General features: G+C 38.0%; 1 protein-coding gene across 1 annotated transcript in view; it reads right to left on the reverse strand.

Annotated features, from left to right (window-relative positions):
• Positions 1-25,932, reverse strand: part of USP43 (ubiquitin specific peptidase 43) — a 112,699-nt gene that overhangs the window by 49,097 nt on the left and 37,670 nt on the right. The window contains 2 exon segments of the mRNA XM_043999984.1: positions 9,858-10,002; positions 21,255-21,390. Of these exon segments, the coding sequence (XP_043855919.1) occupies positions 9,858-10,002; positions 21,255-21,390 (281 nt within the window).

Here is a 25,932-nt window from a genome sequence, read left to right on the forward strand (position 1 = left end):
GAAATGGAATTAACAAGACATACAAAATCTTGCCTGAGCAACAAATTCCCTGAAAATCAAAATAAACCACATAGAAGCCAATGACTACATGAGACAATGAGATATGTTAAAGCCAAGTCAACAGACTGAAAATCGGAAGAAAATGTAAAGTATCTCATAGCAAAAACAATTAACCTGATGATCAAGCAATCAAGACATAAAAAAAAATAATCACTAGACTATCTGAATACCATGATTAAAAAAAAAAAGAGAGAGCCTGTTTCAAGAAATTTTAAAAGAAAACTGTTCAGGGGCAGCTAGGTGGTGCAGTGGATAGAGCACTGGCCCTGGATTCAGGAGGACCTGAGTTCAAATCTGACCTCAGATACTTTATACTTACTAGATGTGTGACCCTAGGCAAGTCACTTAACCCCAAAACAAACAAACAAACAAACTGTTCAGATCTCTTATAAACAGAGGGCAAAGTGGAAATAGAAAGAATCCAATGGTTACCTCTTATTTGTTTGTTTGTTTGTTTTTTGCAGGGCAATGAGGGTTAAGTGACTTGCCCAGGGTCACACAGCTAGTAAGTGTCAAGTGTCTGAGGTCGGATTTGAACTCAGGTACTCCTGAATCCAGGGCCGGTGCTTTACCACTGCGCCATCTAGCAGCCCCCCCAATGGTTACCTCTTAAAAGAAACTCCAAAATGAAAACTCCCAGAAACATCTTAGCCAAAATTCAGAGCTTCTTGGTCAAAGAAAAATTATGCTGCAGGCAGCCATTAAGAAAGAATTCAAGTACCAAAGGAGCCAGTCAGGTATGAAAGAGAGGACTTACTAGTATTCCTGATGAAAAACCCAGAGCTGTGGAGAAACTTTGAAGTTCAAACCCAGGAGTGGAGAGAAGCATAAAAATGTAAACAAAAATGAACGACAATAAAGGACTAAACAAGCATAAATTGCTTCCTTTCAAATGTGGGGAGATGATACATGTGTCCCCTCTGAACCCTCTCATCAAAATTCATCGAGGGAACCTAATTAGACAAGGCCTGAGAGTGGTTCTGTTATGTCTTAATGATTATAAGACAAGAATAGAAAGAGAAGGGAAGAGAATAGAAAGCAAGGAGGGAGAGGAGAAGGAAAGGAAGGTTAGCAAAAATTATCTCACCTAATCAGGGTGTTCAAATAGGCATTTATACAAACAAGGAAGAGGAGGGAGGCGGAGAGATTGATGCTTGAACCTCACTTTCATCCAAAGTGACCAAAAGAAGGAAGAATTCATGCAAGAAAATAGGAGGAAAAGGGAAAAAGGAGAGAGGATTTTGAATGAGGGTAGATTAAGGAAAGGATTAGTTCTAAGCAAAACAAATTCTAAGGCTATATAGAAATATAACTCTTTTTAAGTTGGCAAAGAATGGGAATCTGAGGGGGTGCTCATAAACTGGGGAATGGATGAACAAGTTAAATGTGGAAGGATTACTATGGTGTTGAACTCTTATCCACATAATGAACAAACAGGGTTCCAGAGAAGTAATGATTTAACATATTACCAACCCCCAACAAAGAGAATTCAGAATACAGAATGAGACAAATATTTTTCTACATGGCAAATGTGGAAATTTGTTTTGATTGACTATATATGCTTATGATGGGTTTAGTTTTCTCTTTTACTTATTTGGGAGAGGAGGGCAAAAAGACAGATTTTGTCTGATTAAAAGAAATGAAATATTAAAAAAAATTTTTTTTTAAACCCCACAGTCAGGGGCAGCTAGGTGGCGCAGTGGATAAAGCACCAGCCCCTGATTCAGGAGGACCTGAGTTCAAATCCGGCCTCAGACACTTAACACTTACTAGCTGTGTGACCCTGGGCAAGTCACTTAACTCCAATTGCCTCACACACACAAAAAAATTTAATTAAAAATTAAAAAAAAAAAACCCACAGTCAGTTCTCCATTCTGATGATACTTCCTTTGCAGGTTAAAAAATTCTGGCATGGGGGCAGCTAGGTGGCACAGTGGATAAAACACCAGCCCTGGATTCAGGAGGACCTCAGTTCAAATCCAACCTCAGATACTTACTAGCTGTGTGACCCTGGGCAAGTCGCTTAACCCTCATTGCCTGGGGGTGGGGGAGAACCTCTGGCAAAACCCCAATCTACTTCAAGATAAAGCCTTGCCCTATCCCAGGGCCAGGAAAGGTCTTAGACTACCTATAAACCATATACTTCCCTTAGTACTAAAATGATGAATGAATGAATAAGCATTTATTAAGTACTTACTTTGAGTGAAGTTAGTATATCCCAGTACTTAGCTGGGAATATAAATAGAAAATTAGGACTATCCTTGTTCTCAACAGGCTCACACTTTAATGGACATATATGAGAGTTCAAAATATAGGGAATGGGAAAGACCTGGAAGTCCTAAGTAGCAAGGTAAATGGCAAAGCCAGGAGGTCTTAGCAGCAGGTCAGATGGAAAGTCTCAAAGAACCTTAGGATTCTTACTGAAAGAATTGTAACTGGTAAATCAATGTTCATCCAATCAGTGAGTAACTGTTTGTTCCACAAGAGTATTGGAGAGTGGGAGAAAGAGTTCAAGAAGAGGTTCCACTTCCCACCATTGGGAAGGATTAGGCCCAAGGGTCCAAGCAGAATGGAGATTCTGGGTTCTGGGATCCTTCCCACAAAGGTGACGATCACCAGGTAGACCAATTTGTTCCAAAATTACAAAAAGTAAGAAAGCAGATTGAATTGCAATTCAGAACTTATTCAGTGCTTTCAAAGATTGTAAGCTACTCCCTTGCATGAAAAAACCTTTTTAAAAATGTCACTTATATCCTTTCTTCTTCCTTCTAAGTCCCCCTATTTGCTTGGATAAATAGGGATTTACCAGTTACAATCCTTTCAGTAAGATGAAGGACCTCTAAGGTCCTTTGAGACTTTCCATCTGACCAGCTGATGTACCCTAAAACTCCCTGGCATTGCTTATAGATGTTTTAGATTAATTCTCTTCTTATACACTTGTGTCCTGAGCATCCCTGCCATGATAATAACTCATTATTATGTGGTTCTATTATTGTTTGCCCATTCTTCTAGCTTACTTACTGACTTTAGACTTGATGTTAGGGCAGGGCTCTTCCACAATTTTGGAGGGAAGGTCTGGACTGGTCCTTTATCTGTTTTCTTGGATTATCGAGTGTTAACGTTATTTCAGCATATGTGGGAAAATAATGGGTTTTGGGGGAGCCTTGCCTGACTTTTTTAAGGCCAGTCCAGAGTCAGTCAAGTTAGACCTTGGACTGTGAATAGAAACAATTGAGATTAAAACCACACCTACCTGAAAGCCTTTTCCCCCCAGAAGGTCTGTCCTCTGGACTCTGACCTCAGCATGTACTGCTCATGGACCACCCTCAGGTCCAGTAAACTAACAGATTTGAATGATGCTGGCCAATTAGCTTGGAACAGTATGTAACGGCCTCCTCTCCTCCGGACCACAGGAAGCTTATGCTCTCTCATGCTCTCTTGGCCTGGACGTGGAAGGAAGCAGCCACGCTGGTGACTCTCTCTCCCCTCTATCCTAGGTTTGTAGGGCTTCTGAACTTTCAGAGCCATGTGTTCTCTCTTTACTAACATTTAATATGCTTTACTAAATGCTTAATGCCCAAAACTAGTGTTATAGCCTCTAATTTCTAAGTAACAATATATTAGAAACCCCTACTAAATTCTCTAAAACTTGGGACAGAGATAGGCACTGCCATAAAATTTCAAATGACACAATTAGGGACAGGCTGAGGATCTTTTCAGTTTCTCGTGCTTCCAAAGTGGTCTGATACAAGCCAAAGTCTAATTGCTTCTTCCCTGGTCTCAGCCCTGCAAGTTCTTGATCTGTGTTTGGGTCTGTGCAAGAGCAGACTACTACTGAATTTATGCCCTATCATTTGAGAAGCTCTGCTGGTTGAATGTGACAGAACCGTAGGGTTCTCTTTAGTCTGGAATTCCTGCTCTGGTCATTCCACTCCAAGCTTCAGACTGAGCTGGGAGGTTGAACTGAGACTTGTCTCTGCTCCTGGGTCTGGCCTATACTACTGTCGTTTGCTTCTGAGTTTGTTCCTTTCTCAGTGTACCACCTAGGGTGCCTCTACCCTGAAACACCACCCCTGAGTGCATGTCTCCTTCTCTGTCCACTCTCAATCTGTGACCCAGAACTGGGTAGTGGGCACCAAAGCTGCCAGTTGGCGCCTGTTAGTGTACCCTGTGTGCAGTTCCTTGGTATAGCTCTGGGACCTCCTCTTGCCATGGTGCACAGCCACTCCCTAGATGCTGAAGTCCTATGCAGAAGGTATGCTCCTGACCAGACCCAGTCTCCAATATCTTTAGATCTCTTTGTCTGTTTCACTATGACAATCTGAGCTGGACAAATGACTTACTATGACTTTTTCTAGATTTTCCCATCAGGATTTGGGCTAATATTATTTTCTAGATGTGTTTAGAGGGGGATTTTTTAGGGGTAGGTGGAAGGAGTTTGCTTTATTGCTTCCTGTCACTCTACAATTTTGGCTCCCCTCCCATAAATCCCTTTCTCAGTATCCCTGACAGATGGTCACCCAACTTGTTATATGATGTAGGCAGTGACAAGGAAGGAAATGATGCCTAAGCAGGAAAAGGGAGGGAAACACATAGGGGTTAGCAGGCTTCCGCCAGTCACGGATGACCATGGATCAGCGCCTTGAAGAGCCACAGGCCACAGTGTGGCTGTGCAATCCGATACAGGAGCCACAGCTCCTGCCACAACGAGGACATCGGAAAACTGCGCTCTCTGTTGCCCATCGGTTCCTGCGTCTCATTCATTTCTCTTCCTCCAGAGCTTGAAGGCCCATCTCAGCTGCACGCAAGCTGCTCCTGGGTACTGAACTCCATTGGGCATGGTCCTTGGCCATCTCCTCCCATCTGCCAATGTTTATTCCCAGAGCCCTAAAGTCTCACTTGCATATAACTCTGTAGTGAAGCTGGGGGCGTCCAGCAGGTCTTTGGCCTGAGGCTAACTCGCCATAGAGTAGGTCTTTAGGAATGCGCCCGTCTTGCATGTGGTGCACATGACCGAGCCAGCGCAGCCATCTTTGTTTCAGTAGCGTGTAGATGCTCAGAAGTTGAGCGCATTGGAGCACTTATGTGTTGGTGATCCTATCTGACCAAGATATGCCAAGGATGTGCCGAAGGCAGCACATGTGGAAGCTATTAAGTTTCTTCTCTTGTATAGTATACGTAGTCCATGTTTCGCTGCCATACAGTAAGGTACTCAGGACACATGCTCTATAGATAGCAAATTTGGTTCATCTTGTCAGTTTACTGTTTGCCCAGACATGCTTGGCAAGCTTAGCCATAGTGGTTTTTTTTTGTCATGGTAAAGAAAAATAAATTTAAGAGACATGAGACAAAAGGGAAGATGGACAATTAAGACAATTAAGAGGAAAGTGTAACTTCAGAGTTCAGAATCATGTAAGCTGTGTAGTTTTAGAAGATGTAGTGATTTAAGGCATGGTCATTCCTGTGGGTGGCTGAGGTGGAGTGAAAAAAGATCACTGGCAGGTACTGAACTCTTCTTGAACATGGAGGAAGAGGAACTTGAAGACCAATAAATTACTGCAATAAGGATCTATATTGGGGGAGATATAATAATGGTGTTAAGGGCTAAAATTCTAGCTAGTCTGTCTAAAATAGCTAATGAGTGGTCGCCAATAAATTATAAGCTTTAGCAAGAGTTAGACTTTTAAGCATTTATTAAGGAGAATAAGAATTTGGTAAAGAGAGAAAAAGGCCTAGATTCCTATCTATTAAAGGGAGAGCACATTTCTAGCTCCGCTCTCCACCAGAGTCCAAAGGAAAAAGCGCCAGTCTCTTCCTTCCTCCTCCCACTAGCCCGCGTCACTTCCTGACTCCTGGTCTTGCCCTCAAAGACCTTCGCTTCATGGGCAGAACTCTTCTACAGTAAGTCTCCAGCAGGTGGCGTTATTCCAATCGTTACAATGGAGTGACCCTCAAAGGAAAAGATGCTGAGTTATGGCAGCAAAGGGAAGTGACAGTGAAAAGAAGCAAGGACTATGCCTACTTCTACTATAGGCCAATGTGCTGGGTCATAATAGAATACTCATTCCGTAAGGGAGAGGAGATGGTTAAGAATAATGCAGTGTTGGAGGCAGCTAGGTGGTGCAGTGGATAGAGCACCAGCCCTGGAGTCAGGAGTACCTGAGTTCAAATCCAGCCTCAGACACTTAACACTTAGTAGCTCTGTGACCCTGGGCAAGTCACTTAACCCCAATTGCCTCACTAAAAATAAAAAAATTTTAAAAATTAAAAAAAAAAGAAGAATGCAGTGTCTTCTGGACAAAGGTAGGTTTCTGGGAAAATAAGAAGATAGAAAGTGTGAAAAAGTAAAGAGTCTAGGTCAGAGGGGAGTTTCTTTTCTTTTTCCCAATTAATTATGTATTTATTTTTAACATGTATTTCATGTTAATTTTGAATTCCAAACTCTCCTTCCCTCTTGCTTCTCCCCCACCCATTGAAAAGACAAGCGATATGATATCAATTATACATGTGAAGTCATGCAAAACATATTTTCATATTAGCCATGTTGCAAAAAAAGAAAAAGAAACATAAAAGAAAGTGAAAAAATTTACACTTCAATCTGCACTCAGAGTTCATCAGTTCTCTCTCTGGTACTGGATAATACTTTTCAGAATAGATTCTTTGTCTTGATCAAAGTGGTTAGTCTTTCATAGCTGATCATCATTACGATATTGCTGTTACTGCGTACAATGTACTCCTGGTTCTTTTCACTTCACTTTGTATCATTTTACAAGTTTTCCATGGTTTTTCTGAAACTATCCTGCTCATCATTTTTTGGGGGGGGGGGGGGCGGGGCGTTATGGGGGTTAAGTGACTTGCCCAGGGTCACACAGCTAGTAAGTGTCAAGTATGTGAGGCTGGATTTGAACTCAGGTACTCCTGAATCCAAGGCCGGTGCTCTATCCACTGCACCACCTAGCTGCCCCTCTCATCATTTCTTATAGCACTACAGTATTCCATCACAATCATATACCACAACTTGTTCAGCCATTCTCCAAATGATGGGCATCTCCTCAGTTTCCAATTCTTTGCCATCATAAAAAGAGCTGATGTAGATATTTTTATACATATAGTGAGACAGATGATTTTATTTAGACTCCTATTTTATTCTAAACAGTATTAATCAGTTCTGTATGATTTCAAAGGGATAGTGATTATATCAATACATATTTTACATTTATTATATTTAGGGATAATTAGAATAGATTATTTCTTATAAAAGGCCCCAAACTTTAAACTACAAGCTCTAAGTTCTACTGTTCATTAAGTTGTTATAAAGTTCACTTTCCTAACCACAAGAATGCGAACTAAAGGACCTCCAACCTTTGGGCCTGTAGGCCCAAGCCCAGGATGGGTGGGATGTTGACATGACGTAGAAAGTCCCTCAAATAACTTTTGCAACTTTGGGCCACTGTCTCTTGCTCAGCATAAGCGGGGGGAGGGGGGGACTTCTTATGACTACTTAGTCAGCAGAGATGACCCTTGCCTTGACTATCCTGTGACCATCCCATACTGATATATCATTTCTGGCCCTCCTGAAGGGTCAAAGTCAAGGTCTGCTAACCAATGAGACTCTGAATTTTACTCTTCCTCTTCTGTGTGTCTGGGTATCAAGTCCTATAAAGTAAGGCCCTGGAGAAATTATTCTCCAGAATGGCTGGACCAGTTCACAACTCCACCAGCAGTGCTTTAGTGTACCCTTTTCCCACATCCCCTCAGAGAGGAATTTCTTAAAAACAATACTGAACATCCAGAGGGGCCAATAAAAGGGAAGGGCATATGAGTTGAGGTTGATATGGATTAGCAGGTAGGTAGGGAGTGATATCAGGGCAAAGATTGTTTTTCTGAACCATAGAAATAAGGGGAAGAAGAGGTGTTAGTTATAGGAATAGGGTAATTATTAGTTAAATAAGGCTAACCAGGGCCCTTTTTCTCTCTTAAGACACAAGGAACAAGAGGTAGAGGTCAGTTAACACCTTTTCATAAAGTCCGTAGGGGCCTCATTGAACTCACAATTGGTACCACTATCTTTACCTCATCTCAAAAAAGGTGGGGATGCATAGAAGATATACCATATATGGAGTATGCACTCAGTTCCCAGGCTCCTACTGATGGAAGCTGTGGTCCCATACAGGGTCCTGGCAGCTGGATGCCTGGTACTTGGCCACTGTGTGGTTAATGAAGGCTGAGTCATGGCTAAGATGTTCTTTCAGAGTTAAGTGAAGCAGGCAGAATTAAGTACTGTAGGAGGTTCTGAGGTGAAGAGGCTTTCAAGTGTAATCCTTGACAGGTAGCAGCTGGCTAAAGAGCTTAGAGGTTCTTTCACCAAGGATCTCCCAGTAAAATAAAATCCAGCAGAGTAGTGCCCACAAGCAGCCAGTGGACACTACAAGACTAAAGTCTACCAAAGAAAAATAAAGACATCTGTAGTTCAGAAAGCATCAGTCATGAATTGTCCCTCTTTGTGTAAGCCTCAGTGATAGGTTTTCCTTAAATAGGTACTTGTTATGACTTCTATATGTATACATCCTGCCCAATGTTATGTGTGTGAAAATGCACCCTAAGTTTATAAGGGAGATATTTCTTGCTTTACATTCCAGTAAGTACCTTGGGGGGGGGGGGGACAGGAGAAAAGAAGACAAAAACAAAAGATAAGAATATGTACAAGAGTCTTGGTGATAGTGATACCCTCTATCTAACATGAGTATCTGGTGGTTACAGCAGGCTGAGACTCTTGTTTTATCAAATGTGTTCATGACACAAGATAGAGGAGATACTGTCCTCACATGTGGCAGTAGGTCTCAAAGATTAATTCCTACTATATTAGAAGGGGTCCTTAGAAATTGATCAAGATTCCAGACATCACATTGAGGTTAGATTCACATTGTGGTAATATCTTTTAAATATGGGCCTTCGAATGGCCAATCAGCAAAATCACATGATAATAAAGAACAAAAAAGTCTGTTAAAACCTGATAACTTTTTTAAAGTGGCTCTTTCAGGTAAGCTAATATTTTATCTAAAATGTCTCTGAATGAAAAACTATATAATTAGCTACTTTACAATTATAAGCCAAACACATACATACCAGTCTATAATTTTTTAGACACAACTTTGACTATTTTTTGGTGGTACTTGGTGGTTTAAAAACTTTAAAAGTTTTGATTTTGGCTATCTCATTGGGTCTTTAAAGGCTGGATCATATCTTCCCTTTTCCTGGTGGGATACCAAAGAGCTGATATGAAACAAGAAACACATCTAGGTCAAGAGAAAGAAACTGATAATTTTTTTTCTATTGCCTAAAAATATTAAGACCATAATGTATACTTTGTGAAATAAAAATCAACTGGTGGTGCAGTGGCTAAAGCACCAGCCCTAGATTCAGGAGGACCTGAGTTCAAATCTGGCCTCAGACATTTGACACTTAATAGCTGTGTGACCCTGGGCAAGTCACTTAACCCTCATTAACCTGCACCAAAAAAAAAAATAAAATAAAATAAACTGCGAAATGTAAATTAAAGGAAAAAAAAGAAATAAAAATCAACTGATAAGTAATTTGACAACCTTTTGTTTAACATCTACTGGAAATCTATTTGAATCTTAGAAATGTTAGAAATTACTTATTAAATACCTCCAGAAAAAAACAACAGGAAAACTGTACCTGATAGTCCAAAATACAAACATCAAAAGATATATGTCCTATGAATCATACTACCTCAACAACCAACTCAATGGGAAGCTATATTAGTACCACTATACCTGAAAATGTGGCAGGGACTTCCCAGATGGGTGACCAGGGAGCTTGAAAAGCATATACATTGTCTCCCTCTGAAATGGCATTCAAGTCCTCTTCATCAAAGAAAGAACGTTGGAATCCATTGGGGGACAACTCTACCAAAACCACCTGAAATGAAGAAAAGTTATTTCTTTTAATTTTTAAAGCCAACACAGCAAACAAAATAAGAAATGACAACATAAGAACTTAGTACAAGTAATCTCCCTTCTTTCAAAGTCAGGGGGTGTAGCAGATGCCCTCATTCTCTCTAAGTCTCTCACTGAGCAGCTGAACAAGATTTTCATCTTTCCCATTTCATAGAAAAGCTTCCTCCAGTCACAGAAATATGTAGGAAAAAACCCCCAAACATGTAAAAGCTGTTTTTAAACAGTGCTGCATAAAATATTAAAATAAAATTCGCTCCTTTTAGACTAAAGCAAATAGCATAAATACCCTAGAAAAGGTATGGTTAGCTATGCAAGTAAAAACCCTGGTTTTTTTTTTTTAACTGATTCAGGGTGTGACTCAGATGATATAGTCTCCCAGGTTCAGAAAGGGGGTATTAAGGGAAAACAGTTTGGGGCAGAGAACATTTGGATCTGGATTTGGATTCTCATATTACACTGAAGAATATTTTTACTAAAAAAACACAACATTAGGAGACTGGAGAATATGAGTTCTATTCTTCTACCATTTAGTATTAAGTATGTGACTGGTTAATTCTTGTGAATATTAGAGAAATAATATTTTGGAAAGTAAGGGGCTAACACAGGTAATTTCTTCTGATTCTCAGATCTAGGACTCTAAGCAGCTACTGCCCCAGTTTGAGCTATTAGAGGACTCAGACATCTTGATTCTGTTGGGGCTATTAATTATAGCCACTTTATCACCTTTGGTGAGTCACCTGATAACAGTTATTACAGGGAGGTCACTAAGGAAATGTCCCAGTTTTAGCTAATTTATGTGTATAAATGCATATCATCAGTATAAATGCTCAATCAAGAAGGCATTGGTACAGTCATATGGAGAGAATGATTGATAAAGTAAGTATCTCTGGAATGATTCACTAGTTCCCATGAAACATAAAGACCTAAAGGAAGCCTCCCAGAAGATTACATAGACAACTGATAAAGGTGCTATGGAAAAAACATGGCCACAAAGTACAGTATGTGCTTTGCAATCTTCAGAGATGGAGGGAAAACCCACATTAATGAGATCATAGATTCACTGTAGTATTGAAAAAAAATGTACAGCCACCAAATACATCTTGCCAACAAGGATGAATTGTTTGAGAACAGACTCTTCAGTTCACAGAAATCAGAAGCGTTAAGTTTTACAAAATGGAACAAGAAACTCAGTCTTTAACAAAAATTTCCAATATGGATATTATTCAGCATTCCCTCATTTTTTACTGTTTAGAAGGCAGCTTTTTAAATATACTGATTTATACTGCTTGGCTTTGGAATCAAGAAGAAAAGAGCAATTATAAATGACTTAAACCAGTGGTGTCGAACTCAAGTAGAAGTGGGGGCCACTAATCCTTATGATCCCTGTGAATCACATATTGACTTAGTATTCAAATGTAAAATTATCTAGGTTTTATTGTATTTTAATTAATTTATTTTTAAGCATTTCAATTCCATTTTAATCTGATCTGGTATATATTTGGGAGTATTGTGGGCTACACAGCTGCATGTTTGACACTTGTGTCTTAAATGACATTTATACGTATCAATTAGACACCAAGGAGAATGAAATCAGGACTCGATGTTGTCAATGGTCCAATGCAAACATTTATTAAGCACTTACTGGATAAAGAGCACAATGCAAGATGTTAAGAAAATAGAAAGCTTGGATGTAGCCCAAGCTCTCATGGGTCTTACAGTATAGAGTATAGAGTTTTAATTGATGTACAAACACTAGTAGGTTTTGCTGAGAGAGAATTGAAATGCTGCACAGTGTACTGAATGTAGACTTTTTTTTATCTCAGAATAAATGCAGTTGTGTAAAGTATAATACATCACGTCTATCTCATCTGTGGAATGCAAATACAATCTAAAAAAATTAAGATTTGTAATACGAGAAAAACCTAATGTTAATTGTTTTAATGTGATTCTCCTGCATTTAGGTAAATTTTAAAAATTCAAATAAAAATGAAAAAGGTTTCAGTCCTTTTAAGTGAACACTGGAAAGAAAGCAGAGAATGAATGAGAAGAGAGGGAGGAGGTCAGAGGGTAAAATGAAAATGAAACCACACACCAGAAAGACAATATGGAGAAAATGGAAAGTTGAAATCTAAGGAGATTAAGAGAGGGAGAATTTCAGAAATTAATATAGGTGGCAAAATTTTGGATAATAGCGAACTCTGAGATAGGATGACCTTGAAGTATAGAGTTCAAATACAGTAAAATGTAAGTCATGATAGTTGAGGAACAGGGAAGCCTGAGTGGTAAAGGGGATAAGAATGGCAAAAGTTCATGACCAAATAAGGAACAGAGAGAATGACAGAAGATAAAATAGACAATTTTGATTATATAAACTTTAAAGTTTTATACAAATTAAAACAATGAATTAGAAATTAGAATGGAAACAGGTAACTGGGAAAAATTTTCTTTGCAGCAAGACTCTCTTATAAGGGTCTTATTTCCAAAATATATAAGAAAATGATTCAAATCTATAAGAAGAATAAGAGCAGGGGAAGCTAGGTGGCGCATTGGATAGAGCACCGACCCTGGAGTCAGGAGGACCTGAGTTCAAATCCGGCCTCAGACACAACACTTACTAACTGTGTGACCCTGGGCAAGTCACCTAACCCCAATTGCCTCACCAAAAAAAAAAAAAAAATTTTTTTTAAAAGAAGAAGAGTAGTCCCCCAACTGATAAATGGTCAAATGATATGAGCAGGCAGTTTGTTTGGTTCAATCATTATTTTACTATTTTCTAGTTACATGTAGAGATAGTTTCCAAACTTGTTTTTATAAGATTTCTAGTTCCAAATTTTTCTCCCTCCCACCCCTCCCTCCCTCCTCCCCAAGACAGCAAGCAATCTGATATAGGTTATATATGTACAATCACATCAAACATATTTCTGCATTAGTCATGCTGTGAAATAAGAATCAGAACAAAAGGGAAAAACCTCAAAAAAGCAAAACAAAAAAAGTAGAAATAGTATGGTTCAATCTGCAACTAGATTCCGCAGTTCTTTTGTCTGGATTTGGAGAGCATTTGCCATCATGAGTCCTTTGGAATTATCTTGGACCATGGTATTGCTGAGAAGAGTCAAGTCTATCATGCCTGATCAACACACAATGTTGTTGAAACTGTGTACGATGTTCTCCTGGTTCTGCTCATCTCACTCAGTATCAGTTCAGGTAGGTCCTTCTAGGTTTCTCTGAAATCTGCCTGCTCATCATTTCTTAGAGCATAACAGTATTCCATTACATTCATATACCACAACTTGTTCAGCCATTCCCCAATTGATGGGCAACCCCTAGATTTCCAATTCCTTGCCACTACAAAAAGAGCAGCTATAAATATTTTTGAACATGTGCGTCCTTTTCCTTTTTTTATGATCTCTTTAGGATAAAGAACTAATAGTGATAGTGCTGGTTCAAAGGGTATGCACAGTTTTATAGCCCATTGGGCATAGTTCCAAATTGCTGTCCAGAATGGTTGGATCAGTTCACAGCTTCACCAACAATAGTAGGCAGTTTTCTAAGGAAGAAATCTGAGCTATTAATAATAGCTTCATGAAGTGGTCCAAATCAATCATAATTAGAAAAATGCAAATTAAAGTCACTCTAAGCTTCTATCCATCAGACTGGAAAAGCTGATAGAAAGGGAAAAAGGCAAATTTTGGAGGGACTGCAGGAAATGTACTATTGGTGGAGCTGTGCATTGATCCAACCCTTCTGAAAAGCAATGAGGAACTATACCACTGAAATTTGAATACCTTTTGATCCAGTGATACCATTACTAGGGCTATATCCCAAAGAGAAAAGAGAAAGGCCAAAACCTATATGGACAAACATATTTATAGCAACTCTTTTTGAAATAGCAGAGAACTGGAAATTAAGGAGATTCCCATCAATTTGGGAATTAGATAAATTATGGTACATCAACATAGCACAAACAAAAACACATGAAAAATTATAAAAAGGGTGGTTTGGATGAAACCTGAGAAGACGGGCATGAAGTAATCCAAAATGAAATGAGAGCAATTTATACAATAACAACACTATAAAAACAATCTTGAAAACCTGAAAAAAATCTATTCAGTGGAATAACCAACCAGTGATTCCTAGGGAGCAATAATGAAGCATGCTACCAATTTAGTGACAGAGAAGTGGTAGATTCTAAGTGCAGAATAAGATACACACACACACACACACACACACACACATATTTGCTAGACTATGTATATCTGTTGCAAGGGGTTTTTAAATTTTTATTGACAGGTGAAGAGGAGGGGAGAGAATGAATTTTTGTTAAAAAATTAATTTTTAAAGAGAGTGTAAACTGGAGCCCAGTAACAAGCAAGATAAAGAAGAACTTAATGTATACAGGCAAATTTGACATCACAGGTAAATGAGACCCATAGGAATATCAATCTAGAGAAAGGACGATTTTAGCTTTCTCTGCAATCATTCCACCTCTCCCCATAATTGTCAACTTCTGTTCTACTGGCTCTCATTATGCTTCCTTTTAATATGTCCAAGTTATTTTCATCCTTAAAAAACAAAAACCTTTACCTAATTCTATAACATCAATTAAACTATCATGCTATATCTCTCTTCCCCCTTTCAGGACAAATTCTAAGAAAAAACTATCTACAGGTTGTCTTTGTTTTCTTACTACCCACTCACTGCACTATTCCTTGTAATCTGATTTCCATCCGCACAACTGAACTTAAACTTCTTTCTCTAAAGTCACTGATAATCTATTGCAAAAGCCAATGTCCTTTTCTCAATTTTCATCATTCTTGACTTCTTTCCAGCTTTGGACACAATTAACCACCTACTACCCTTCTAGAAATTCTCTTTTTCCTTGATTTTCATGACATTGCCCTCTTTTGGTTTTCTTCTAACCTAATTAATTGATTCTTAACACTTCTTTGAAGGGTCATCATCTGTGTTCTGTTCCTGTGTCCTCTCTTCTTCTCTCTCTACATTCTCTCCCATTAGAATGTAAGCTATTTGCAAGTAGGGATTATTTCATTCATTTTACTTATATCACCAAAGTCTAGCACAGTGCTTGGCATAGAGTAGGAGTATAATAAGTAATTGTTTATTTGACTGATTGATCTAATCAGATCCCATGGATTCAACTATCATATCTATGAAGATGACTTCTAATCTATACATAAAGTCCTCATCTCTCTGTGGAATTCCAATGGCATTCTGCAACTGTGTGGGAAATCTCCACTTACATGTCCCATAGACATCTCATATTCAATAAGTCCTAAGCAGCAAAATTCATCATCTTTCCCTATAAATCTACCTCTCTTCTTTTATTCTCTATTTTTATCAAAGGCACAACCATTTCAAGGGGCAGCTAGGTGGTGCAGTAGATAAAGCACCAGCCCTGGATTCAGGAGGACCTGAGTTCAAATCTGGCCTCAGACACTTGACATTTACTAGCTATGTGGCTCTGGGCAAGTCACTTAACCCTCATTGCCCCGTTAAAAAAAAATTTTTTTTTAAAGGCACCATCATTTTTCTAGTCACTCAGGGTCATAACCTAAGAGTCACACTTGATTTTTCTTTATCCCTCTCCTGCCCTCCAATCAGTTGATTCTTCTTTATCCCTCTCCTCCCCTCCAATCAGTTCCAAGTCTATTAATCCAACCTTCTCACCATCTCTCATTATTACCCCTTTCTCATACCACAATTACCCTTATTAGGCCTTCTTCGCTTCTCAGGTAAACCTGAGAACCTCCCTGGATCCAGGCTCTCTTCTTTCCAAACCACTAGCCACACAACCACCAAATGGATGTTCCTACAGTGTAAGTCTGGCCAGGTCTTTTCCTGCTCAAGAAGTTTTACTAGCTTTTCATTTCCTCTAAGATAAAACACAAACTACTCTATTCAGTACTGAAAGAGTTTCACAGAGGCAGTCTGTCATTCCAGGTTAATCAAATTACTTTTTTCCATACTTATGTTCCAGTGAGACTGATCTATTTGCTGTTCCCTGTACACAACATTCCATCCCCAGTTTCTATGTCTTCACAAAGGCTATGCTCAAACCTAGAATATTTCCCCTTCTTTTCTTTGCATCTTTTAGCCCTTAGTTCCTTTCAAGGCTCAGATCAAGTGCTACCCCTTTCAAGAGACCTCTCTTATTTTCCCTAGTGGTCCCTCTCTATTGAAATAAATTTATATTTATTTTATCTCCTGTGTTTAAGTATGTGAACACACTGTATTGCACCCATAGATTCTAAGATCCCTGAAGAAAAAAACTGCCTCACTTTTGTATTTTTCCCTCAGCATCTTATATGCTTAGTAGGCACTTAATAAATACCTGTTAATTGATTTGAAGAATAGACATTATTCAAAAGAAGTAGGAGAAAGATAGAAAAAAGGCAAAGTAAGATGATACTGCATATTAACATGATACACTTAAGTGAGGAAATCTGGGAATCTAGAAACTAGAGTAGGGAAACATAATGGAGAACATCTACACAAAGATCAATACAGGTAAAGACAAATACATTAACATGATAGTGAAGAAACAAAAAACAAAAAACAAAAAATGGGGCAGCTAGATGGCGCAGTGGATAGAGCACCGGCCCTGGATTCAGGAGGACCTGAGTTCAAATCCAGCCTCATACACTTGACACTTACTAGCTGTGTGACCCTGGGCAAGTCACTTAACCATCATTGCCCCATGTAAAAAAACAAAACAAAAACAAAAAACAAAAAAACAACATGATAGTGTATAGTCCTGACCATAAGGACAAAAAGAGGTAATAATGAGTAAGAAGTCTGGAAAATGGACCACATTTTTTAAAACTGTTTTGTTTAGGACAGGAAGTATTTTTGCCTCCTTTGTATCTCCAGCACATAAAAGAAAGCACTAATACATTTAACAAATGCTTACTGACAGAGTATACTGTAAAAAAATTAATTCTACTGTACTTCTCTACTGTAAAAAATTAATAATTCACTAGCTAATCTAATCTTGAAAAATTTATAATTGGGCTTATGAAAAATTATGATTATATGAAAAATTATAGGTTTAGAAAAATTATAATTGGGCCATAAGTCCTGCCGCAGTCGCCATTAAAATGTAAGAATATTTTTACTGACTAGGGCTAATTTCGGGGGCTAAAGTTGACTGGAGGACTAAGATGGGACTGTTGACTATTTGGCTATCTGACTGCTGTTAATTTAATATGGGACATTTATAAAGTTCCACCACACTGCTCCATTCCCAAATTGATAAGCAAAATATTAAGAAGCCTCTTAACTAAATAATAAAAGCAGAGTTTATTTATGAGATACTATTTAAAATTAAGAATACAGGGAAATAAAATGTACAACCTGACTGCTTTCCTGCGGTCTCTTTCCACTGCATCTCTTTCCCACCTGCTGCGCTTCTAACTTTTTTTAATACAATAAGGGCCTTAGCCACCACTTGCCTTAGGGCACTCAGGTACTTTATTCTAACTCTGAGCTTCATTCACTTTGTAAATTCCCCTGCTTCTAACTTTCCTCTCCTTACTACCACCGCTGAACCCCTGTGTTTCTCTCTCACTGACCTTCTGTCTGTCTGCTCCGTCAGTCTGCCCTTTGCCGCCTTTGCTGCCCCTCTAATCTTGTCTGCCTCTCTTAATCTTGTCCGCCAGCCTTTCCTCCTTGCTCCTAGTCCTGCGTTACTGTTAGTCTGGTTCCCATAGCCCCGTCTCTCGTCTGCCGCACTCCAACCTATCTCGTCAGCCGCTGCTTGATCTCTTCTCCGTCTTGTCTCATCCGTTGGAACCCCCTGCTGTCTAACTCCCAGGTCTATATATACCTTTTCTTCTCTCCACTCAAATCTCAGGGCTTCCTGTGCCCCCACAGGCGAAGCTAATCCTCCAGCCAGGGCTGCGCCTGGAGGGGAGGGGGGTTGCACTCCAGCCTCACATGCCTCAGCACAGGCTATCGGGATCTTTTGGATAGCTCCGCTCAGGTCGGAGGGAGCTGGGGGCTTTTTTTCCCCAGCTGTCTGACCTGGCGTCTTGTACAACCCGCAGGGCTTTTTGGCTCAGCTGAAGCAGAGGGGGAGGGGCACCAGCACCTCCCACACAGAAGAGACCCTGAGGGCCTAAGGCTTTCTAATCTCAGCCCAAAGGTAGGGTCCCCAAATCAAAATAAATTTCCACACTACCAAGCCCCAGAAACCTCTTCATCATAGAAGCTCATTTCAGTCCTGGAATTACACAGTGGAAGTATATTCCACTCTATGCTGATTGGATGGCTCCTCCGAGAACTTTCATTGAAGTAAGGTACCCATGTCTCATTCATTTTCAGGATATATTTCAGGACTTTCCCTGACCCTCATTTTTCATCTTCCTGTGATGTGGTGTCTTCCCCCATTAGAATATAAGCTTTTTGAGGATAGAGACTATCTTTTTTTTTTGTATTTGTATTTCCAGCACTTAGCACATTGCCTGGCACAGAGTAAGTGCTTAACAAATGCTAGTCAACCGACTGACTAGGTAAACTGATGCCATATTTTAGAAAGGATATTGATGAGCTAGAGACTATCCAGAGGAGAACACCCAGGATAGTAAACAGCCTTGAGCTCATGCTTTATGAAGATATTTAACTTGGATAAGAGAAAATGTAGAGACAACACACCAGCAATGTTTAAGTATCTGAGGAGCTGTCGTGAGAATGACAGATTAGATTTCTTTTGCTTGGCTTCAAAGTGCAGAGCTCAGAGTAATGGATGGAAATTGCCAGCTAGCAAAATGAGACTTCATTTGAAGAAAGATTTCTAACAGTTAGAACTATACCAAAATGACATAAGTTACCCAGGGAAATGATGGTTTCAAAGTTAGGAGAAACCTTAAAAGGTCAACTAATTCAATCTCTTCATTTTATTTGAGAGGTCCAAGCAAAAGCCAGATAGCCAGTTGTTGGTTGTGATATAGAAGGGATTCTGGTACAAGTTTTCTGAGGTACCTCTTCCAATTCTGGGTTTCTGTAATTATGTAAAATTATTGAATTGAAAGTGGAATACTCACTTCTGGTGAGTTATTTTTATCTTGGATCTTCAGTGCAAATACAACAAAATACTTTGCCAACAATGCATCTCAAATTCCACTACTAAAAATGTTCAGCTACTACTAGAATACAGTATGAAAGCTATTGCAGAATCAAAATGAAAAGCAGAGCAATGGTAAAGAAAACTATGATCCTATTATAGCCTACAGAACAGACACACTGAAAATTTCAGGAGCTAGCATAAAGATAATAATGCTAATATTTCCAACCACCAATAAAAAATTCTTTGAATAAATCTCTTCACAGAGGGATCCAAAGTAGCTTCATCACTAAATTATATGCATAGGCTTCAGTTACCTGGAACATTCATTTCTTTCAAAATAAGAAGTCATGCCACATCTTGAATCTCAAAAGCAAAAAACAAAACAAAAATCTAAGTATCAAATGTTCTAAAAACAGAGTATACTATGCAATGAACTTACTAATGCAAATTCAAATAGAAAATATGATAGCCTTTCCACTCTTAAGTTCAACAACATACAGTGCTTTAAATTTTTCCTTCCTTCCTTCCTTCCTTCCTTCCTTCCTTCTTTCCTTCCTTCCTTCCTTCCTTCCTTCCTTCCTTCTTTCCTTCCTTCCTTCCTTCCTTCCTTCCTTCCTTCCTTCCTTCCTTCCTTCCTTCCTTCCTTCCTTCCTTCCTTCCTTCCTTCCTTCCTTCCTTCCTTCCTTCCCTTCCTTCCCTTCCTGCCTTCCTTCCCATGAAAATACAGGAAGGAGTCAGTAGACGACGGTGTCAAATGCTACAAAGGAGTCACAATCCTTTGCACACAGAATGCTTTGAATCACAGAAGTGGAATTGGAAGTCATGTTGTCCAATTCCCACATAACAGGGAGATGCCCAGCAAGTGGTCATCCAACCCTTGTCTGAAGACTTCTACAGAGGAGGAACATATCACCCCTTTAGACAGGCCATTCTATTTTTGGACAGATCTAAATATAATGGTTTTCCTCCCTGGACTTGGCAATCATGACTTAGCTATAACATCCCTCTCACAAACTAGCCCCATTCTCCAATGCTCAGTCCTCCTAGGGCCTGTATTTTGGAGACAGAACCAGACTGGCCAAGTTCCTTCCTTCCCACCTGTGCTTCTGACTCTCCAGAGTTTTCTACTATCATCCCAAGTAAGTACCTTCTCCTCCCCCCCTTTCAGCCCTCTTTTATGTGTAGTCTTTCCCATTAGAATGCAATTTTATTTGTTGAAGGCTTTTTGCTTGCATTTGCAATGCCAGCATTTGGCATAGTGCCTAGCACACTTCAAGCACTTAACAGATACATGTTGTCTTCCTTCATACCTACTAAATCACTCTATTTAAAGTTGCAGTTCTGTTCTTTTACTATTCCTTATTTCCAAGAAATGTGAAGTATTTTCAAATTCTCTCATGAGCTAGGGAAGAGACACTTTCTTATACCACAGAGTGGAGGGAAGGAGTGAAAGAGGGGAAGTGATTTGTTCAAATTTTCAAAAAGTCAGTCGTGTAACCAGGTGTCTCCCAAAATACTTTGTAAACTGTAAAGTATCTATATAAAGTGCTTTACAATTAACAAAGTATTTTCCTCAGAACCATCTTATGATATAAGTAACACAAGTATTAGTATGCCCATTTTTCCAATGTGGAAACCAAGGCTCAGAAAGGCCAAATGATTTGGTCATGGCCATATTGCCACTGAGTGGCAGAAATAGGACTCTAGCCCAGGTCTAATGACCTCAGGGTTGTTTTCATTATACAATGTGGCCTCTCAAAAGGTTTTTTTGAATTTTAGCTGTTAAATCTGAAAGCCTCTATTACCCATTCTTCCGCTAATCTTTCACTAACATAAGATCCACATACAATTTCTATGGTAAAAAGGGGTACCCAATAAATGTTGGACTTGATTTCAAACACTTCTTAAGATAAAAGTTATATTCCCTTCTAGTCAAAACATGGCATCCAAAGACAAAAACTATACATGGCCAGATCATGTTACTTGTAAACCTAGTAAGAATATACAATGAAATAGCAATTTATGGGTGAAATAGCTACCATTATTTAGCTTAATCAATCTAGATGCTAACCCAATCATCTTCCTATTATTTGGAGGCTAGAACCTATTAAATTTAAATTCCATCAAACCTCATCAGTTGTGATTTTGCCTTCTTCTGCTACCATCCTTCTCAGAGTTGCCACTGTGCTGAAAAGTGGCACTGCCAAACCAATCCGCAAGAACCTCTGACTCTTGGACTGGAAGACTAATGTGACATTTAAGGATCTGGAAAACAGAAAGAACATATTTCTGGAAAGACTGAAATGAATGGCACTTTTGTATCACAAATTACCAGGTTCAGCATTTAAGAGGTTAATATCTTCTTCTGTACTTGCAAGTCACAATTTTACAGACTCATTATGGTAGGTCTCTGTTTCACACCAGGAACACATATTAAAAATCACAGAGTTCCAAATTTTTTGCTGATCATTGCTCTTTAAAATGTTCATTTTTTTCAATTACCAAGCATTATTTTTCTCCCTCACTAAAACAAAGAAATAAAAAAGTGAGGAGAAAGAGAGAGAATCAAAGAAAAGAAAGGGAAGAATGATTCCATCATATAACTATTGTCAAGTAAAACTAAATTCCCACATTGGTCATATCCAAAAATTTGTTTTTCATTCTACATATTAGCCCATCATCTCTGTGTCATAAAGATGGGCAATGTTGTTCATTAGTCATCTGGAATGATGGCTAATTATTTCATAATCAGAATTCTTAGGTCTTTCAGAATTGTTTGTTTTTATAAAATTGGTGTTTTTATAATATTGGTGTTATAGTATAAAGTGTTCTCTTAGTTCTGTTCATTTCACTTTGCATCAATTCATGTAAGACCTAGGTTTCTGAAACCTCTTTCTTCATTTATTTACAGCACAATTGCTTTCTTTTATATTCATATGCCATAATATGTTTAGCCATTTCCTAAATGACAGAAACTTTTCATTTCCAGTTCTTTGCCATCACAAAAATCATTGATATAAATATTTTTGTACACATAGGACATTCTCCTCTTTCTTCAATCTCTTTGGGCATATATCTAGTAGTGGTATTGCTAGGTGAAATGACATGCATGTTCGGTTTAGTAATTTAGGGGAGGAAGAGGGATAATTTCAAATTGGTTTCCAGAATAACTGGGCAAATTCAGTGCTTCAAAGTGCCTGTTTTCTTCAATTCCTTCCAACATCTGTCATTTTCTTTTTTTGTCAACTTTGCTATCTTTTTTTTTTCATATGGCTATAGATCACTTAAATTCCTTCCCTTGAAAACTGTATTTTCAAATCATGCAACCTTTTTATCAGTTGGCTTATTTTTATAAATTTTAATCAGTTCCTTACATATCAGAGAAACTTGCAATATGATTATCATTAATAGGCAAAATTGAGCAAATTTAAAATAAACCCTAAATTTAATGTTTCTTTGAAGCAAAACTTCTAAAAATGAATACTAAAACACATAAATATCTTTCTTATTGCTTCATACTAGATTATGTTTAATATAACCAACAGCATGGTTCAGTAGGAGGACTGACTCACTTAAGAAGAATGTAATTCAAACAGAACTTGTGGCATTTACTAGTGGCATTTATTTACCTTAGGGAAATCAACTGACCTCCTTGTCTTAGTTTCCTCAGCAACAAAATGAAGAATTGGTCTAAATGGCATCTGTACAGGACCTTTACTGTATAATCCTGTATATACAAACCTTCTGACCTAGAGGCTTATATCTCTTAAGAGATCAATGACAAAGTAAATATGTATAGCAACTGTACATATGCAAAAATGAATTATGAAAATAATCATGACAGCACTTTTTATTGTAGCAAAGAACTAGAAACAAAGTAGGTGTCCATCAATTGGCTAAATAAATCATCTTATATAAATATAATATATTTTGCTATAAAAAACAATAAAAGGCACAGATTCAGTGAAATTCAGGTCCTTAATAAATGCCTGTCTTGGCAAGTAGACCCCCAAGTATTTTATATTATCTACTGTTACTTTAAATGGAATTTCTCTTTCTATCTCTTGCTGCTGGACTTTGTTGGTCCTGTATAGAAATGCTGATGATTTATGTGGATTTATTTTATATCCTGCTACTTTGCTAAAGTTGTTAATTGTTTCAAGTAATTTTTGAGTTGATTCTCTAGGATTCTTTAAGTATACCTTCATATCATCTGCAAAGAGTGATAGTTTTGTTTCCTCCTTGCCTATTCTAATTCCTTTAATTCCTTTCTCTTCTCTGATTGCTAAAGCTAACATTTCTAGGAAAATATTAAATAATAGGGGTGATAATGGACATCCCTGTTTCACCCCTGATCTTATTGGGAAGGCCTCTAATTTATCTCCATTGCATATAATACTTGCTGATGGCTTTAGGTAGATACTGTTTATTATTTTAAGGAAAGCTCCACCTATTCCTAAACTCTCTAGTGTTTTTATTAGGAATGGGTGTTGTACTTTGTCAAAAGCTTTCTCTGCATCTATTGAGATAATCATATGATTTTGGTTGCTTTTCTTATTGATGTGGTTGATTATGTTAATAGTTTTTCTAATGTTGAACCAGCCCTGCATTCCTGGTATAAATCCCACTTGGTCATAGTGTATTATCCTGGTGATCACTTGCTGTAATCTCCTTGCTAATATCTTATTTAAGATTTTAACATCAATATTCATTAGGGAAATTGGTCTATAATTTTCTTTCTCTGTTTTTGCTTTGCCTGGTTTTGGTATCACCATCATATTTGTGTCATAAAACGAATTTGGTAGAACTCCTTCTTCACCTATTTTTCCAAATAATTTGTATAATATTGGAATTAATTGTTCTTTAAATGTTTGGTAAAATTCACCCGTAAACCCATCTGGCCCTGGGGATTTTTTCTTAGGGAGTTCATTAATGGCTTGTTCAATTTCTTTTTCTAATGTGGGTTTATTTAAGGATTTTATTTCTTCTTCCGTTAACCTGGGCAGTTTGTATTTTTGTAAATATTTATCCATTTCATTTAGATTGTCAAATTTATTGGCATACAGTTGGGCAAAATAATTCCTAATTATTGACTTAATTTCCACTTCATTGGTGGTAACATCACCCTTTTCATTTTTGATACTGGTAATTTGGTTTTCTTCTTTCTTTTTTTTAATCAAATTAACCAAGATTTTATCTATTTTATTGGTTTTTTTCATAAAACCAGCTCTTAGTTTTATTGATTAATTCTATAGTTTTTTTGCTTTCAATCTTATTAATTTCTCCTTTAATTTTCAGGATCTCTAGTTTAGTGTCTAATTGGGGATTTCTAATTTGTTCTTTTTCTAGCTTTTTAAGTTGCATGCCCAATTCATTAATCTCCTCTTTCTCTTTTTTATTCATGTAAGCATTTAGAGCTATAAATTTTCCCCTAAGCACTGCTTTGGCTGCATCCCATAGATTTTAGTATGTTGTCTCATTATTGTCATTCTCTTGGATAAAATTATTGATTGTTTCTATGATTTCTTGTTTGGCCCATTCATTCTTTAGAATGAAATTATTTAGTTTCCAATTGATTTTCATTCTACTTTTCCCTGGCTCTTTCTTACATGTAATTTTTATTGCATCATGATCTGAGAAGGATGCATTTACTATTTCTGTCTTTCTACATTTGACTATGATGTTTTTGTGCCCTAATACATGGTCAACTTTTGAAAATGTGCCATGTACGATTGAGAAAAAGGTATATTCCTTTCTATCCCCATTCAATTTTCTCCAGACATCTATCATGTCTAACTTTTCTAGTAATCTATTCACCTCTTTCGTTTCTTTCTTATTTATTTTTTGGCTAGATTTATATAATTCTGAGAGGGGGAGATTCAGATCCCCCACTAGTATAGTATTACTGTCTAATTCCTCTTGTAGCTCATTTAACTTCTCCTCTAAGAACTTGGATGCTATACCACTTGGCGCATACATATTTAATATTGATATTACTTCATTATCTATAGTACCTTTAAATAAGATGTAATTTCCTTCCTTATCTCTTTTAATGAGATCTATTTTTGCCTGCACTTTGTCTGAGATAAGGATTGCTGCCCCTGCTTTTTTTACTTTAGCTGAAGAATAATATATTCTGCTCCAGCCTTTTACCTTTAGTATGTGTGTATCTCTCTGCTTCAAATGTGTTTCTTGTAAACAGCATATTGTAGGATTCTGGTTTTTAATCCACTCTGCAATTCGCTTCCGTTTTATAGCAGAGTTCATCCCATTCACATTCACAGTTATTATTACTGTCTATTCCCCTCCATTCTATTTACCCCCTTTGTACTTTTCCCCCCTTCTTTCACCCTATTCCTCCTCACCGACGTTTTACTTCTTGCCCCTGCCTCCCCCAATCTGCCCTCCCTTTTTATCACCTCCCCTCTCTTTTCTTTACCCTTTTCTCCCTTGCTTTTGTCCTCCCTTCTATCAGTCCCCCCCCTTTCCCTTCCCCTTTTGCTTCCCTAAAGAATGAGTTAAGTTTCTTTATCCCAATGAACGTATATGTTATTCCCTCTTTGAGTCAAATCTAATGAGAATAGGGTTGAAACCATGTTCCCCCCTCCTTTCTTTCCCTCTATTGTAATAGGTTTTTTTTCCACCTCTTCATATGATATAATTCATCCCATTCCACCTCCCCTTTCCTCTCCTCCCCATAGACTCCCTTTTTAACGCCTTAATTCTTTTGTATCATCACATCAAAGACAGTTTATATTTATACCCTCTATGTAAAGTCCTTCTCTCTGCCCAAATACATTTATAATT

The sequence above is a fragment of the Dromiciops gliroides genome, chromosome 4, assembly GCF_019393635.1.
Source record: "Dromiciops gliroides isolate mDroGli1 chromosome 4, mDroGli1.pri, whole genome shotgun sequence".
Lineage (NCBI taxonomy): Eukaryota > Metazoa > Chordata > Mammalia > Microbiotheria > Microbiotheriidae > Dromiciops > Dromiciops gliroides.